The sequence below is a fragment of the Daucus carota genome, chromosome 7 (assembly GCF_001625215.2).
Source record: "Daucus carota subsp. sativus chromosome 7, DH1 v3.0, whole genome shotgun sequence".
Lineage (NCBI taxonomy): Eukaryota > Viridiplantae > Streptophyta > Magnoliopsida > Apiales > Apiaceae > Daucus > Daucus carota.
Genome location: NC_030387.2, coordinates 5918151 through 5936093, shown reverse-complemented (window position 1 = coordinate 5936093; position 17943 = coordinate 5918151). Strand labels below are relative to the sequence as shown.

General features: G+C 33.9%; 2 protein-coding genes across 2 annotated transcripts; one reads left to right on the top strand and one right to left on the bottom strand.

The window, feature by feature from the left end:
* Nucleotides 1–1027: 1027 nt before the first annotated feature.
* Nucleotides 1028–10749, top strand: LOC108193554 (protein LUTEIN DEFICIENT 5, chloroplastic). Its single transcript, XM_017360263.2, is given in 17 exon segments — nucleotides 1028–1278; nucleotides 1362–1515; nucleotides 1879–2095; nucleotides 2218–2289; nucleotides 2444–2554; nucleotides 2635–2826; nucleotides 2995–3156; nucleotides 4104–4166; nucleotides 4169–4207; nucleotides 4290–4391; nucleotides 4714–4746; nucleotides 5069–5149; nucleotides 5252–5334; nucleotides 6224–6355; nucleotides 8662–8722; nucleotides 8881–8946; nucleotides 10337–10749. Coding segments are annotated over 17 exon segments (1857 nt in total). The 5' UTR covers nucleotides 1028–1172; the 3' UTR covers nucleotides 10520–10749.
* A 1241-nt stretch (nucleotides 10750–11990) lies between these two features.
* On the bottom strand, nucleotides 11991–14558 carry LOC108194154 (mitochondrial fission 1 protein A). Its single transcript, XM_017361062.2, has 5 exons — nucleotides 14324–14558; nucleotides 13032–13170; nucleotides 12758–12879; nucleotides 12436–12499; nucleotides 11991–12345 (listed from the first exon to the last, which is right to left on the bottom strand). The coding sequence occupies exons 1-5, from the start codon at nucleotides 14420–14422 to the stop codon at nucleotides 12260–12262; spliced, it is 510 nt and encodes a 169-aa protein (XP_017216551.1). The 5' UTR covers nucleotides 14423–14558; the 3' UTR covers nucleotides 11991–12259.
* Nucleotides 14559–17943: the final 3385 nt, after the last annotated feature.

Genomic DNA, 17943 nt, shown 5'->3' with positions numbered 1-17943 from the left:
CTCGAGAGCATCTCCAACCATGAAGAGCCCTTAGTTAAAAACTGAACTGACATACAATAAATAAAAAATGTAGCCAAGTCTCTTTAAAAAAAATCACTCTCTAACCATACCCACCGCATGTCTGTAATCTTAGCATTTGCCAACATCCTATAGATGACTATATTTGTCGAATCTCTACAGGCCTGCAAGAAATCTGTAGTAAGATTACACATCATTATAACCATATTAAACTGATATATTTTATTTATAAAAATCTAAATATTAATAACCTATTATTTATATATTATAGCTAACCAATATAATCAATACTGCATAATTTTTTACAGGTTCAGCAAATCAATATACTTATATAAAGGAGAAACGAGTGGCGTTTAGGTGGCGCCTCTCAGATAGCTCTGTTTCTGTGCACAACCAATCCAAAGAAAATGGAGGAATGTGACAATGTCAGTGAAGAACATGATTACTTTTCAAAAAACACACGACTAAACTTAATCTTCGTTGTGCTTTAAATCATTAATTACATGTAAAAATTTATTTTCATTTTTCCACTCATGAATTGTAATCCAATTTTACAATTTTATATATTAATATTGGTATTTCATCGAGATGTTTATAATATAAAATATATTTTATTCTACATGTATTAATTTTGAATCATTAATATAATTTTTATACGCCGCCACAAATTTATTTTATTCTACATATTAATATTGAATAATTAATATAATTTTTATAGACCACCGCAACGCGCGGTTTCTCAACTAGTTTTACCTGATATTCTACCTGTCCAATTTAGCTAATATAATCAATTCACACGAGATGCTCTAGTTTGCAATAACGAAAAATAAACTTTTATCTTTTATCAATTTCCTATAATTTAATGAGCAAGACCCGGAACGCGGGCACACAAAGCAGTCTTGATATAAAATCCGATATTGAATGGGAGAACCAAAACTGAAATACCGTACCCAGCCAACGTCTCCAAATGATAGCCAATAAAACCAAACATAAAGAAGAGAATCTTGGACGGTTGAGGTTTTGCAGATTCCAAACTGTCTGCTAGCCTCTCTCTATCCTCCTCTCCTATGTTGTATCTTACTTACAACACATACACTGTGTCTGTGTTTTAAAATTCATTTTCTTCTCAAACAAAACACACACACACACACACAATGGCCACCACTCTCAATCTTCATCTTTTTCCAGCCCAACAATTCCTCCAATCCAAGATTCAACACAATAGAAGAAACCCCACTTCCACTTTCACCAAATTAAATGGTTTGTAAATACTAATTACTTAAAGCTTAATGTTTATATGTGCATATTGTTGTTCATGCTAGCTGTTTTTTTTTTTCAATCAGGGTCTTACAGATTTTCTGGAATTAAATGCTCTGTTTCAAATGGGAAGCTGCCTAATTCAACTGAGGAAGATGAGGAGGAGGAGAAGAAGAAGAGGATCCGGGCTGAATTGTCTGCTCGAATTGCTTCTGGAGAATTTACAGTTGAGAAATCAGGGTATGATCACACTAATCTTTTTTCGACCGTTAACTGCTATGTTGAGCTACAATTAGTACACTTGCAATTAACTATATGATATAATTGTGTCATAGAGGTATGATTTTAGTACTAAGCTTTTGGACCATTTTATTAGAATATCAAAGAATTGTAGCTCCAAGTTAAAAGCAACCTATAAAATAGATCATAATTTATTTTGTTTAGCTTATTTTCCCTTCCGAGAATTGTATTGGGAGGCTAATTGGCAAAAGATAACTTGGAGGCTAATTGGCAAAACAGAACTTTAAGTACTTAGTTTCCTCAATTCATTAGTATTACAATGCAATTCATATTTTTATCCTTGTATCTTTGTGCTGGACTTAGTTTCCAGTCACAGTTGTTGGACGGTTTGGCAAAATTGGGGGCTCCCAGTGAGGTACTCGATGTCTTATCTAAGTGGATTGGTGCCAGTGAAGACTATCCAAAGATTCCAGAGGCAAAAGGAGCTATTAGTGCTATTAGAAGCGAAGCCTTTTTCATCCCTCTGTATGAGCTTTACCTCACTTACGGTGGAGTTTTTAGATTGACATTTGGTCCAAAGGTCTGAGTTTCTTAGCTATCTCGTATTTCTTGGGTTTGCGTTCTAATTTTTTTGACACTTGAAACTTCAAATTGTGGAGAGTTCTTCTTGCTAAAAATAGAGTTTTGTATATTATTTTGCAGTCCTTTTTGATAGTTTCTGATCCTACTGTAGCCAAGCACATATTAAGGGATAACTCTAAGGCTTATTCAAAAGTAAGGCACATTTACGATTTTTGATTTTTCCCTCTTTAATGCATTAGTTTGTTTAAATTCAAAAGATAAGTATTCGAGAAAATTAATAAGTCATCCAAAAGGTTGCAACCAACATTGAACACCAAAGTCAATTCTTGATAATCTATTTCTACAGGGTATCTTGGCAGAAATCTTAGAGTTTGTAATGGGTAAAGGACTTATCCCAGCTGATGGGGAAATATGGCGTGTTAGACGACGTGCTATAGTCCCCGCATTGCATCAGAAAGTATGGTAGTGTTCTGTGGTATACTCCACTTTTAAAAGATAAACTTTTGTTTATATCTTTACAATATGTTGCCTTTACAGTATGTAACTGCAATGATAAGCATGTTTGGACAAGCAACAGATCGCTTGTGCGCAAAGCTGGATGCTGCTGCATCTGATGCAGAGGATGTGGAGATGGAGTCACTTTTTTCCCGTCTAACTTTGGATATTATTGGAAAAGCTGTCTTCAATTATGACTTTGACTCTTTAACAAATGATACTGGAATAGTAGAGGTGCGTTTCTATTATCAGAAGATGTCTGTTAGTTTAGTGGTGTCGTAACTTATCTGCTTAACAAAAAAAGGAGTAAGCTATCATATCTGAAAAAACAAAAATCTAACTTGATCAAAGTTTGGCTGACGGTGCTTTCGGATGTGTTAATGCATAAAATGTATGAAGTAGGCTGTATACACCGTCCTGCGGGAAGCGGAAGATAGAAGTGTTTCCCCAATCCCATTCTGGGAAATTCCCATTTGGAAAGACATTTCGCCAAAGCTTAAAAAGGTGAATTCAGCGCTCGAGTTGATAAATGGAACACTGGATGATCTTATTGCCATATGTAAGGTAAGGCGCCAGATTAAAAAAATTTGATCAACTTTTGTCAGTTCTTTTTTTGTCTCTTCTACCATTGCTGAGACAGAGATTAGGCAAACATGCCTAATATATGCTACAAATTAGGCAGGTAACTGTCAGTTAGTTCGACCTGACTACTCATTATCTATGAGCCACAAATCCTTGCAATACCACAACAGCCAAAAGCAGTTATAGGCAACCACATCCCAGCATACAAACATAAGTTTTCCGTTCATGTATCCAGATACTATAAAATATGATATCAAAGTAATTATAACTGGCAAGTTTAGAACTTTGAAATACTAGGCAAAAAATGAGATCATGTAATGCTGGGAATATGCCTGGAAACATATTGTTAGGAGAAATATAAAGACAAAAATCAATAGTGGACTTGAATTACACACAGGTAGGAGCATACTATATGTCGTTACAGTAGGCAAAAGTAGCATTAAAAATAAAATGGTATATCAGTATATCTCAGCCGTTGTTATTTAAAATTTATAGCGCCAATGTCAGTTTTGACCAGATTTTATAAGCAGATATACGTATAGAAAGTAATTGTGTAATTTACAAGCCACAACCAAATTTCATTTTCTTGCACTCCTTAGAACACAGCTTGTCCTTTCTATTTCCTTTCTTTCATTCTACTTGGCCTTGCGCGTGGCATTTCATGTTACCTTTTGCATTCCCTTGTAAGCATGTTTTATTAATTAGTTTATCAATTTAATCACTAAAAGTAGCTCTCACCTGCAATTACTTTTTAAGGAATTCTTTACATCATTATCTCGAATAATCTGGTAAGAGCAAGGATTAAATTACAAATTTTGTCTACCCCACAGCCATAATTTTTGAATAAATTTTATCCAGTTCCTTTCCACGTTGCACATGCTTCTTTTTCTGTCATCATTTTAATATATATCTGTCATATGTATCTGCAGAGAATGGTAGATGAAGAAGAGTTACAATTTCACGAAGAATACATGAATGAAACAGATCCTACTATCCTAGTATTCTCCATTTTTTGTTGGCATCTGGAGATGACGTATGAGATAATTATTTATCTATTATTAGTGTTTTTAGTAATGCTATTACCGTAATATAATAAGTTCAGCAATACTTTGCAGGTCTCAAGTAAGCAGCTCCGTGATGATCTGATGACAATGCTTATAGCTGGACATGAAACAACTGCTGCAGTGTTGACATGGACTTTTTATCTTCTTTCCAAGGTGTGGATTGGCCTGCTAAATATATGTTTAGTTAGCAAAAGAAACAGAATTAATCTATGCTTTTTACTTGTATAGAAATTGTAATTATGTAGTATTAGATAAAGTACATCATAAATGACTGATATTTATTTCAGGAACATATACAGATTTTCTTTTTAAAAAATAGCTTGTCCTAGTCTCCTAGTAAGCATATTAATGGATATGTTAACTCATAAGCTCAGATGCTTCTGTCTTTATTTAGTAGAGTTTTTTACTTGAAGTTCTAGAGCTTGTCCTGTCTTAGGTATTCAATTTACTCACTATTTTGGAATTTTGGTTGCAGGAACCTAGTGTCATGTTGAAGCTTCAAAATGAGGTAAACTAAAAAATCTATAAGGATAATATCAGTGATAGAACAAAATATTTTGGAATTTACCTCAGGTAAAGAGATATAGGGACTCAGCAGTATTGGGCATTCTGAATCTGCAGTTGCACCTTAAGCATTAACAATTTATTTTTTGTTGCTGATTATTGTATAATAAAACTTAAACTGGGGGGGGGGGGGGGGGGGGACCACAATTGTAAATGCAGGAATTCTGACATGCATCTTTTATGAGTTTGCTAATTTGCTCAGATACCATGGATCCTTTGACTATTTAATATATCTCACCTTTTAATTTAATAATTTCTGTTTATAGGTTGATTCAGTTTTAGGGGATAGAATTCCGACCATTGAAGACATGAAGAAACTTAAGTATACAACTCGAGTGATCAATGAAGTAAGAAGAGGCACACTGTTTCTTTGTGACTTTATATTAAGTATTACTTGTGTAGTTATGTTATGTTTATCTTTACTTGTTTGTTTCTCAATTTGTTTCCAGTCATTGAGGCTCTACCCACAACCACCGGTTCTGATCCGACGCTCTCTTGAAGATGACAAACTTGGCGAGTACCCAATAAAAAGGTTGGATACACACACACACACACACAGGGTTGCACTCCACAAAGAACACCTTAAGAAAGGAACAATAAATAACACTATCATACTACTTTATTTTTTTATAAAAAATAATTTGTTAAGATTATAATTGTAGTTAAACACCAATTAAACTTAGTATAAGAAATCTAACATCTAAGCTCATCTAAATTATTAATATGAAATATTATGAAATCCAGAATAAAATCATATGCATATATTTTACACGATGAATTTTACGTAGAATCATGTTATGTCATATCCATATTTATTGTTAAGCATGTTAGATGCTATTATTATTCAAGATGAAAGGTAAATTAACTGAAAATTAGAATTTAATTCAAATTTCAGATGAGATTCTATATGAGATTTTATAGTGTTCTTTGTTCTTTTAAGGGTGTTCTTCTTTGAGCAATGACACACACACAGACACACAGACACACACACACACACATATAATATATATATATATATATATATATATATATATATATATATATATATATATATATATATATATATATATATATATATATATATATATATATATATAATAGAGAAAAGTTGTATTAGTAATGCATAGTGCCTAGAAATGTATAAGACGTTTATTAATTTAAAGACTCTAATACCATGTAATGTGAGAAGATCATTAGAATTAGAAAGATTAAATGATTAAAGTGCTAGACAGGCAAAACCTTAAGTACACATAAATTGAATATTTTATTTCCTTGCTCTACATTTGTGTCCATACTCCATATTTGGTGTTGAAGGTTGTAGTTGAATATTTAAGTTGCAACAGAGCTTCCTTTCTTTTTTCAGTTATTTCTTGCCTTATAGAATTTGTTTAAACCATTAACACAACATTACTTGTTGACAGGAATGAAGATATATTCATTTCAATCTGGAACTTACATCGCTGTCCTCAAAGGTGGGAAGATGCAGATAAATTTAATCCTGAAAGGTGGCCTTTAGATGGACCCAACCCAAATGAGACCAACCAGGCTTTTAGGTTTGATATCTATTTTGTTTGGCTTAGATTGTTGAAGCTTATTTTAACATGGCATGCACTGTTTTATTTTATATTGGCAAAGAGTATGCATCATCGCATTTAGTAAACCAACAAAAAATGCAACTCGTAAAATAATACGCAGAATATTTCCATGTCAACACAATCAGATGTTTCTGTCATAATGTAGTGAAAGGCAATGTGCACCACTATTTGACACCACTTGATATTCAATACTTTGTGTATTTGTATTTTGCAATATGTGCATGTGTTCAGAGAGACAAAATACCTTTGCAGTGTTATACTTATAGTGGACCCATACAAAATGCATCCCTATTAGAAATCCAGACATGGAAGTGTTAGAAATCAAACTTAGCATCTAAAGTGCAGAAGGATTTAACTTATTTGTTCAAAAATGCATTTTACCTGTCAGAATGTACTAGCTTATAGCCCGGGCGATTATGTATTTTTTTACAATGTGTTGTAATATATAATTTTGTATTGATAATACATTTATGCTAGAATAATGTGCGTCTTTTAATTAAAATAGGTTTTTTAAATGATTAATAGACATGTTTAAATTAATATATTTTTATTGGGCATATAAAATAATAATTAAGCCCGTCAAAAGATTTTTGAACAAATAATTCTGAGAGATGTGTTTTAATGAGGGTGTTCAAATTTGTTTTAGTCATAATAACGAGGATGTTCAAATATGTTCTAGATATAATAAAAGGACTCATTGAAACATGTTATATATAAAGAGGCCTGTAAACTGGCCCAAGTTTCGACTGACTACCAAATTAATTAAGCCCGTCAAAATATTTTTATGTAAATAGGCGTGTTTTAATGAGGATGTTCATATATGTTTAACATGTTATAAAATGTCATTTAAATAAAAAGGCCCATATACCTGTCCAGGTACCAATCGACCAAAACTTTCAATCTTTCAACTTTAAAAGTGTAGTATAGATATTCCCCGCATTAAAGCCTGAGTAAACATGCAGATTTTATGAGAGGCTCGCAAAAAGTACTGATATTGAATACTTTGACATGAAATGTTTAGTGCCTTTAAGGCTCATATTGAATACACCTAGCCATCTGTTGTTAAATGACAATTTGCATATCATCTTGATGTTTAACTCCCAGAAATATGTTCACTTATACATTTTAGGTCCCCATTAAGCTCTACATCTCTGATTCCCCATCAGGAATGACAAGGAACAGAAACCTATTATCTTGCACATCAGAAAGCAAAGATTATGAATCTCCAAGCCAAAATATCCTGTTTCATATATACATATATATGCATACCTGTGAAAACTTTTCCTCTATATACTCAGAACCTACTTCCACTTATGAAGTTTGCATGTCAGCATTAGGAGTTACACGCTGATTGCTGCATATCTTGGTTTGTCCGTGAAGAAATACTCAAATATGTACCTTAAAAGCACAAGTATTATAGTTTTCTCCTTTAAGGAGCCAACCATAAGGGTTCCAGCACATTTTTTCTTTCTCAGATGATCTTTTAACCTGCTAAAAAAAGATAGCACACACTGAAGTTATCGTTGTTCTTGGTCCAAAGCTGTACACAACAAAGCCTCCTATTATATTTTATGTGAGTCCTAGTCTGTCCTTCAATTCACACATCTTCCAAATATGCTTCAAATTTCTGAAATAGTGAAGATGACAAATCTAGTACAAATACTCTTGAGGTTACTTTTTGGTTCTTGTTTGCTTGCTTCTTGTTTTTCCCTCCTTGTTTTAAGGTGTTCTTTACATATGTGTATTAAAAAATTAAGTTCGTTCATGGAGGGCACTGCTTGTTGAGCTATAATGCCTTGTTTGTTCTTCCACTAAAAGTCTTTAACTTCTTGTACCTTTTATTGAAAATTTAAAATAGAGATTATACACTTTGAAAGGAACTACCTTTCATATACATATTTAAGTTGATGTAATCACTGCAGACTGCCAATCATTAAATTCCATATGTTGCTTGTTTAACAGGTAGAGAACTTTGTTATCAGCCTGAAACAAATGTCAATTAAAAAGTTTCCAGATTAAATTAATAACGTTCACGGGGGCTAGTGTAGAAGTTAATATATATATATATATATATATATATATATATATATATATTATTGATATGGTTGTTGCATAATTTATGATGGTGTTTGCCTTCTCAAGTTGATGACGGCATAGTAGTGGCCCTTAAAAATCTTGCTCTGCTCTGTTCCTAATTCGTATACACAATAATGGTTGTCATGTTTATGCTGCCATATTTTTTAACATTTGGTTCAATGTTCCAGCTATTTACCCTTTGGTGGAGGACCAAGGAAGTGTGTAGGGGACATGTTTGCATCATTTGAGGTGAATAAGACTACAGTCATTTGAGTAGTTCCATATGATTACTTGTTAAACTGATATAAGTGTTTCATAGTTCCCACCATTTATTTTGCAAGATGTCATTTTTCGAGTATTATATTTCAGTTATCATAGACAATGCCATGACACTATATCATCTACAGGCTATAGTAGCAGTTGCAATGCTTGTTCGTCGATTTAACTTCCAAATGGCACTTGGCGCTCCTCCTGTAAGTTCTATTACCAGCTGAAGTCATATGGATATTTTTTGTGTAAATCTGGAATTCTATATTATAATTATTGCTCAGCTGGTCTGTTTTTTAGTAAATTTGAACTAGTACGAAGGGGCTTAATAGGTCAGTAACATATAAGGCTATAACTGGTTCTTACTTACAGCTGAGTTTAGGTTATGAATGAACTCTCGACAATATAGTACAACTAGTTCTGGGATGTATTTTCATATATCTTTAGTGGTGAGATAAAGCTATACTACACCTATATTTCCATATGTATTATTTAGAAACTGATTATATCTACCCTAAAGAGAAAAACGAGGTTGCCGTTTTGGGATATTTTCAATAATCCAATATTGCAAAGAAAGAAAAAAAATTCCTTTCCATAATTCCACTCTGAAATGTCTCGCTCTCTGTAAGATGTCTCTTGGAGCAAAGTATAAATATTACTTCTTCTAAACCTCACTCACCTTGTTTGCTACTCCCTCCGTCCCTCTGGGATGTATACGTTTGAAATGGACACGGAGACTAAGAAAAATGTATAAAGTAGTGTAAATTAATGAGAAAGAGAAAGAAAAATAGGTAAAGTGGCGGGACCCATGAATATTTAATTGATAGATTTGAAAAAGTAGATGGAAGTAGTGGGTGAGTGGAATTTTTATATTATAAAAGTTTACTATTTTGGGAAAGTTTTGAAATGTATAGAATTAAATGGGACATCCCGAAAAGGAAAGTGTATAGAAATCAGAGGGACGGAGGGAGTACTTCCATAGAGTATTTGCTCTCTCCTTTATTCAGGTTTATCCTTTGAACTTCAATTCCCTCTCTCTAGAACTCTTGACTTGTGTCTATACAGCCTGATTGTAATTTTACCATTTCGTCATGATTGTTTGAAGGATTTATAATCCTGGATTATTATCTTATTTATATCTAACGTCAAGGATTATAATCCCACGGATTCATATTTCAATCATTGTTTTAGTTAATTTTCATGGGATTATCATACCTTGTGAGAGAAGGTATTATAATCAATAAAAATGACTCAAAAAAGTGATTGTAATACAATTCGATGAGAATATAATCCTTTAAATTTGGAGAAAATAATGTAGTTATCCGGGGAATATAATCCCTTCAAACAAACATGGCCTTTGTGTATTTATAGTATACTCATATCTGAAATGAGAAGAGCTAAACTTTCTTATTTAAAAAGGTATCTGTTCCTGATTTTGTAGTGATATATTAGTCCAGAAAATAAATACAAAGCTACAAACATAGTGGTGATTGATAGAAAAAATTAGTCTAATTATCAGTCACAAGTCTGAAACAAATGTACTCCTATTTCTATGCAACTATCTTATAGAATGACATAAAATTCGGTGCATATTAGGTGAAAATGACTACAGGGGCAACCATACACACAACAGAAGGGTTGAATATGACAGTTACAAAAAGAATAACACCTCCAGCAGTTACAGCAGAGACATCGTCGTTGAAAGATGATTCCTCCGTAAACATGAGTAGAGAGGCTGTAGCTGATCAGAAAGGTGAAGTTTCTGTAGCACGGACTTAGGTATACACCAGTTTTGCCACTGGATCTTCATTTTTCGCCAAGTCACAGCATGAGGATATTCAAGGTCGTGCAAGCAAGTTCCTAGTGCGATCAACTAATGATCAACAGTATTAATTTTGAAACCAAAAATCTTTGTATGTGCAGCAATGTTCAAAGATAAAAATGATTTCAGAATTTCTGTGTTCTTGTATTCCAATATATCAAAATAGTTATATTTTCAGATGGTTCACTATCATATTTGTACAGCGGACAATGTTACTTCGCTCTTTTGCTTTTGCTGTCTCGGCTCTCGGGTGTAATGATGGTACCGGAGTTTGATGATCGATTACTTTTATACTTTGTAAAGGTACTCAGTTTGATAATTCATTATTTTTACCCTTATTTTTTCAGGTGTGGGTCCTCGTTATTACAATATTCATCATTAATGACTAGAATATCACGATCATAATAAATGCCCTAGAGTACCATTTATTAACGCTAGAACGCGTAGAATTTTGGATATTTATAAAACGTTACATTGTATTAGGGTTAAAAGAACCATTGTAAAGGTTAAAAAAACACGACGCCGGTTCGTGTAGCGTTTTGTCGGGGTTAAAATAACGGTAAATTATCGGGCGTTAATAATTAGTATTTGAGATGATTTTATCTAACTCTGTTATTTTGGAAATTAGCAATGTGTTTTGTGATATATGATGTCACCTTTGTTCTAATTTTTTTGCATAGTAAAATGAGAAAAAGTATACTGCTGCATTTATTTTTGGGTTTCTTCTCCTTCATTTATGTCCCAAATTTTAAACTTGTATATAAATATATTTTATAAAAAATATAAATAATTAGCAAATTAGTTTGAATAAAATGATAACGTAGATATTAATAAAGATTACCATTGACTACACCACCTTCAAACTCATTTTTAACTTTAAGATAAAGATATACTCCATTATATATCATTGTTTATACGTGAACATAGAAATCATCTTTTATACTTCATTAATCATTGTTTTATACAGTAAAATCAACGATTCTTATTTTTTATTATTGAGAAAATTTACTTATGATAATTATTGGTTTATGGTATTATTGGTGATCGGTTATTGATACACTCCTATCCACATACTATTTTAGCTAAACCAAAATTTTATAAACCATAGCCCCTGTAAAGCAGCCAACTGGATCAATATTCATATTAACAAGCTAAGAAAACAGTTCCCAGCAGTAACTGGATATATAAAGAAACTTATGCAGCAACGTAACCCATGGACATTAAGTTATTGACAAGAGACCTCCTGGTCGACAACATATGTGACTATGGAGTCTGGCAGCTTCAGCAGGCAACACTGGGTCAACTGGAGTGACTCATCTGCTCAAGACAGATCGGATAATCAAACTCATATCCACATACGAATGACATTACGGACGTTATTATTATGCTCAGTGCAGAATGATAACAAGGTGGTTCTAAGAAAATGTGTTATCAAACTGAAGCCCTGCATTAGTATAAATATACTTATGCATTACAAAACAAAAACACTGTGAATAATTACAAGTACAAACAACATCAAGAGAAACTTGGTACACAAAAAATATGAACAAAAACTTTGTACACAGCTTATATCATATTAATTGTAGTCCAAATTGTAAATGGTTTGTTTTCACTTAAAGTACATCGATGGATTTAGTGTCGCCGTCTATGTACTATTGATCATGGGTATTGATGCACTCATGTTTACAATTGCTGAATCATTTCTTACGCGAAAGTGCTGCAGCAATACCACCAGCAACAAGTCCGACAGCAGTTACAGCAATTCCTACGCCTATCACTCCATCTTCATATAAATGAATGGATATAAAAATGTGTTAATTGGTTTTTCATTTGATTGCAGTAAGAAATATATGATTCTGAGTTATATTGAGACCTTTTGTGATACGTTCTTCGATAGCGCTTTTAAGGTTTAAAGCTTGTCCCCAATCCGGTGCAATCTACACAAGAAAATTGTTACTGCATGAACAAACAAAAGGACCAGTACAACGATCTCAAAACCTTTATTTTAAAGAATGCCCCAAGGCAACTTGACATGCTAAGGATATACAAAGTCCCATGATGGTTGATATAAAGCAAAAGACAGAATGAGTCTGATGCAAATACTTTTTATTTTTTATCCTTCCATATTCAGCAGAATTGCTGGTGTCGGTATATAACTGCAATAACAAATTTTTGGGTGTGAACACATATCGTACCTCCAGACAACGACCAACAAGTTGCCTGCTCCTAGAATAATCACCACTTCTGTAATATCCAACAGCTAGAAGATACATGTTCTCTCTTATTTGAAGTGGGCTGTTATTTCCGACCAGAGAAGCTGAAAAGGTATCAAGTCTGGTTATGTATAGGAACTTTACCTTGCTACTGAAAGGACATGGAAATCTATTGATAAAAAAACAATTAATGATAAAAAAAATATCCAAAGTAACAGTTAACGATAATAAAAAAAGATCAAGATTAATTTCTAACCCTCTAGCATTGCAATGCCACGCTGAACATTTTCTGGACGACTCGAATGAACAAGAGCCCATGATAGCTTCATAATGCATTCCCTTCTAATTTCATCAGAAGAACCTTTCTCAGCCTCGGCAACATCATTCTCACAGCCCTGAAAGCACATTAGAGATATATTATCACTTTATCAGAGAACAATCACTAAAAAACAGACACTATCATATTTAGTCCAGAAAGCAGTAATGACATCAACACCTGACGAGTGTAATCTTAAGTATGACCGTACTAATAACTGATGTAGAAAGGATAGGCTGTATAGCTTGCATTATTTCGGGACTTACAGTATGTAACCATAATTCATCTATAATTGTCCTCCATATGTTTATGAATTCATCTATATTCTCCGTTTCTCCCTTCAAATATTTTGACATTCTATTCCTACTTTAGCTGAAGCTTCGTTAACAGCAACAACTTACTAATTCCGACCCATTAAATATAATAAGTTCTGTAGTACATGGAACTTAGGAGAGAAACATTAGCACAAAAGTAATACATATTTTTATGTCCCTGCCTCTATTCATTCTCTGGAATTTGCTATTGATTGAAATTAAAAAATCATCAACTCTCTAATTATAATTGTGCAGAAACTTAACATGTCTGTAGCATATACTACACTAATTTAATTCTATTAAGAAGCTAATGGCAAAAGAAAAAAGATTGCAATTTCACTAGAACAAAACTGAAATATTTAATAAATCCAGAAAAATATCCAACATCAGAAACCAGATGAGTAAAATGAGTTTGTCTAACTTAAATACAGGCTTCAATACATTAAACAAGAAAATCAGGCACCTCTCCTCTACAAATATAACTTGATGTGCTCACACATGATAAAAGTCTTCACACATGATACTATGCTGACAAATATAACTTGATGTGCTCTCACACTACTAACCCGAGGCTCGTAAGTCACACCATATATTAAACAAGAAAATCAGGCACCTCTCCTCTACAAGAACCTAGTAAAAATCTGCCAGCGCTTCTGTAGGGCACATCAGCATCACTTAATTCTGAGCAATTTCAATCTCTAACTAATTACGGAAAACGCTTGATAAAACAATATAAGAAACAGTCCCTTCTAAATTACGGAAAAAGCCATACGAGAAACAATTAGACTAGCGGCAAGATCTGCGTGCCCATTATATACTATAAAATAACTATAAAAAGTGAATCCGCAATAAAAATGAACTGAAAACCCCTAATTAAACATCGAAATGAGTGAATTGAAGTAGAGATACAAGACTTACAGCAACGATATCAGAATCACACCAGGGAAGCTTATCCGTGCCTTTGAAAAACGTGCCGACTTTGTTGAACAATCTTTCAACTTTAGCTTCCATCTTCATGTAGGTTTGAGTAGTAGAATTGTGGACGCAAGTGTGTAAGCAGCAATGGAGAACAGAGGAAGAAGAAGAATAGGAAATGCCGAAATGGCGAAACTTGCTTGTTAAGATTTACCAAACACCTTTTGCAAACAATAATATGAAAAATATGAATATAAATATTATTTTATATTATTACATCATTATTTTATATTATTATATTATTACATCATTCGGAGTAATTTTTAAAAGAACATGTAAACATATCAGGAAAGCTGTTAACAACTTGCAAGTAGGTCAAAAAAACCCTAATTCTTTCTAGTCTCTCCTTTGTCGTAGCCGCCTGGGGCTTCCATCGGTTTTCACCGGTGGAAAGCCCCGAATCAGTTAACTACTTTGTTTTATTCTTAGTTTTTGAATAATACTTCTTCTCGGAACTTAGATCCAGAGCCATCGGAGATTTCGTTGTCTCTCTTCCAAGCGGGTGAGTTGCAGTTCGATTTTTCTTGTTTTTGTGGTTCTGCTCCAGATCTATTCTCGAGGGATTCTTAGATCTAAACCATCGGAGATTTCGCTGTCTTTCTCCTCTATTTCAAGTGGGTGGATTTTCAGTCGGATTTCTCTTGTTTTTGTGGTTTCATCTAAGGTTGTTTTCTCTCCCTGGTGAGAGCTTTGTTTTTCGCTTCTTAATTGTAAGCGGGGTTTGATTTGGTATGAAAGTTTGTATGGAATCGCAGTTTTGGTCGATAGCTCAAACGATAGCTCTATCGGAGCATGATGAGTAATTCAACGAGAATGCATGAAGCGGGTACTTGTATTTGTACATACATTTTCTTCAAAATATCGTTTAACTGTCTCATTGTGAGATCAGGCGATTGCAATTTACTGTTTGTTCGACTCGATCATTAGTGTAGATGCCGTATGGCCTTTTATTATTAGATTAACACCTTTGTTAAAAAAAAAAAAAAAAAAACATGTAAACAGTATACGTCTGCTCTTTTTTTTGCCCAAATACTAAAAAAAGCCTACAAACCCTAACTTTTGAGTACACTCGATTTTGACTTAATATCCCTGATGTACAGCAAAAATTCCCCATTCCCGATTCTGGATTTTTGCACTTGTGTTAATTTTAAATAATTTTTAATTTATATTTTGTTATTATAATATATTTAAAACTAAATATAATAAAATTTTCAAAATTTAATATATATTTATATTTTCAAAAAAATGGTACATTGACATTTAAATTCTATATTTCATTAATAGAAATCGAACCTTAAATATTCATATAATATATTTTTAATATTAAAATAAACGGCTCATATTACTATAGTTTGAAAATTGGAACAGATTTGATGATAATAGTAAACAAAAGAATGTATCCAACCAAATTACAAATACACTTCTAAAATTGGTTTTCCACGGGTACCATGACATTATTGACTTCTATTCATGTTTCATGATATCCTAATAGTAATTTGATCTTGTATTTGGTCAGCGCTCCGCAAGGAAAGGAAAAGGGAAAAAAAATGCAACCTTTTACTGAACAAGCCTCTGAAATTATGCAACCTTTTACTTCGATTTGCCAAAACTCTCTACTGAACAGGCCTCTGAAATTATGCAACCTTTTACTGAGATTGATGTTTTTCTCACTCTAGTCCATGGGTAAAGGCAAGAGTCCGGGTCCAGATGATGTTACCCTTGAATTCTACCCTAAAGCAAAAATGCTTGCTGCCAGGCTTAAACCTATCATGGGGAGTTTAGTTTCTGCAAATCAAGGTGCCTTTATCCCGGGTCGTAAAATGGGACATAACATTATGCTTGCTCAGTTTCTTTGTAGAGACTATCATCTGCAGAGTGGAGCTCCAAAATTTGCTTGTAAACTTGACATTAGAAAGGCTTTTGATAGTCTTAATTGGTCTTTTTTATGGTAGACTCTTCATCTTATGAATTTCCCTCCTCGTTTTATTTCGCGTGGTTGAAAGTTTGTATTAGTTCTTGCAAATACTCTGTGAAAATCAATGGTTCACTGGAAGGTTACTTTGATGCCAAATCTGGACTTAGACTGGGGGACCCTCTTTCCCCCTGTCTATTCGTCCTAGCTATGGAAGTTCTTAATGCATGTATGAAACAATCCATTAGTGAAGGGGACTTTCAGTATCACTGGCGCACTACAAAGCTTCAACTTACTCACCCTGTATTTGCGGATGACCTTTTACAGTTTTGTCACAGAAATCAGGACTCAATTTCTCTACTCCTCAAGGGCATTTCTTTGTTCTCTAGCATCTTAGTTCTGCAGTTTAATTTATCTAAGTGTCATTGCTTCTTTGGCAATGTTGACAGCACTTTAAAAGATTTTGCTCTCTCTGCTTCGGGATTTTCTGAAGGTACTCTGCCAATTTTATATTTGGGCATACCTCTTATTTCTGGAAGTTTAAATGCTAGACAGTGTGCACCGTTTATTGATAAGCTTTGTAGAAGAGTCCATCTCCGGACTTGTAGATTCTTGAGTTTAGCTGGTAGAATTCAACTGCTTCGTCATGTTCTTTTCAGCATCCAAGAATTTTGGACTTCAATTATTTTCCTCCCGGTTCTTGTTATCAAGAAAATCCACTCTATCCTCTCCACTTTTCTTTGGAAGGGTACGAGTTCGGGTTCTTGCAACTTTAAAGTGGCTTGGAAGAAATGTTGCTTCCCTAAGCATGAAGGTGGCCTTGGTTTCAAACACATCAGGAAATGGAAGGACGGTGCGGCTTTATTTCAAATCTGGAGAATCATTAATCAGGCACCATCAATTTGGATTTCCTGGCTTAATGCTTATGAGCTTGATAAAAAACATTTCTGGACCCTAAAAATTCCATCTAAATGCTCTTGGTGCTGGAGATGTATTCTTCGTTTACGGCCTATTGCTCTTCAACACCTTCATTATAAAGTTGGCTCCCAATCCAACTTTTCTCTTTGGCATGATCCTTGGTGTAATGGTACTCCCTTATTACATCAGTTTAATGCGAGTCTTAGGTCTGCTATGCAATCCCCGTTGCATGCTAAGAAGCTGAGTACAATTATTTAGAATGGCCAATTGAACCTGGGAGATTGCAGCTTCATCTCCGTCATTCACCTCAGACTTCTCTGTCAGAATATCACTCCTTCAGGCCATGATGCTATTCTATGGAATAATGATAGTGATGCTTCAGTATCTTCTATTCATAAGAGCCTAGTGCAACACAACACCGCTCCTGTTTGGTTGGACTTTGTTTGGCACGAGTTTCACATTAGGTATGCAATTAACGCTTGGCTTGTTCTGCAAAAACGTGTGTTCACTAAGGATCGTATGCTGAGATTCGGTCTATACACTGACCTAATGTGTGTTCTTTGTGCTACTCACCTGGAAACACATTCTCATCTGTTTTCTCACTGTGCCTACAGTAGAATTGTTCTTAATGCATGCCCCTTCAAAGTGCCCTCGATTTGGGACAACTTTATTAGTGGACGATTTCTTGACGCTGAATCGAACGATTTTGAGAAGCATATTGGTTATTTATTCA

Excerpts from the sequence above, each read along its gene's own strand:
- LOC108194154 (XM_017361062.2), bottom strand. The coding sequence starts at position 14,422 with ATGAAGATGGAAGCTAAAGTTGAAAGATTGTTCAACAAAGTCGGCACG. Across the intron at positions 13,171-14,323 it reads GTGATTCTGATATCGTTGCT|GGCTGTGAGAATGATGTTGC; the intron begins GTAAGTCTTGTA and ends ATGTGCTTTCAG. Across the intron at positions 12,500-12,757 it reads TTGTTGGTCGTTGTCTGGAG|ATTGCACCGGATTGGGGACA; the intron begins GTACGATATGTG and ends TTTCTTGTGTAG.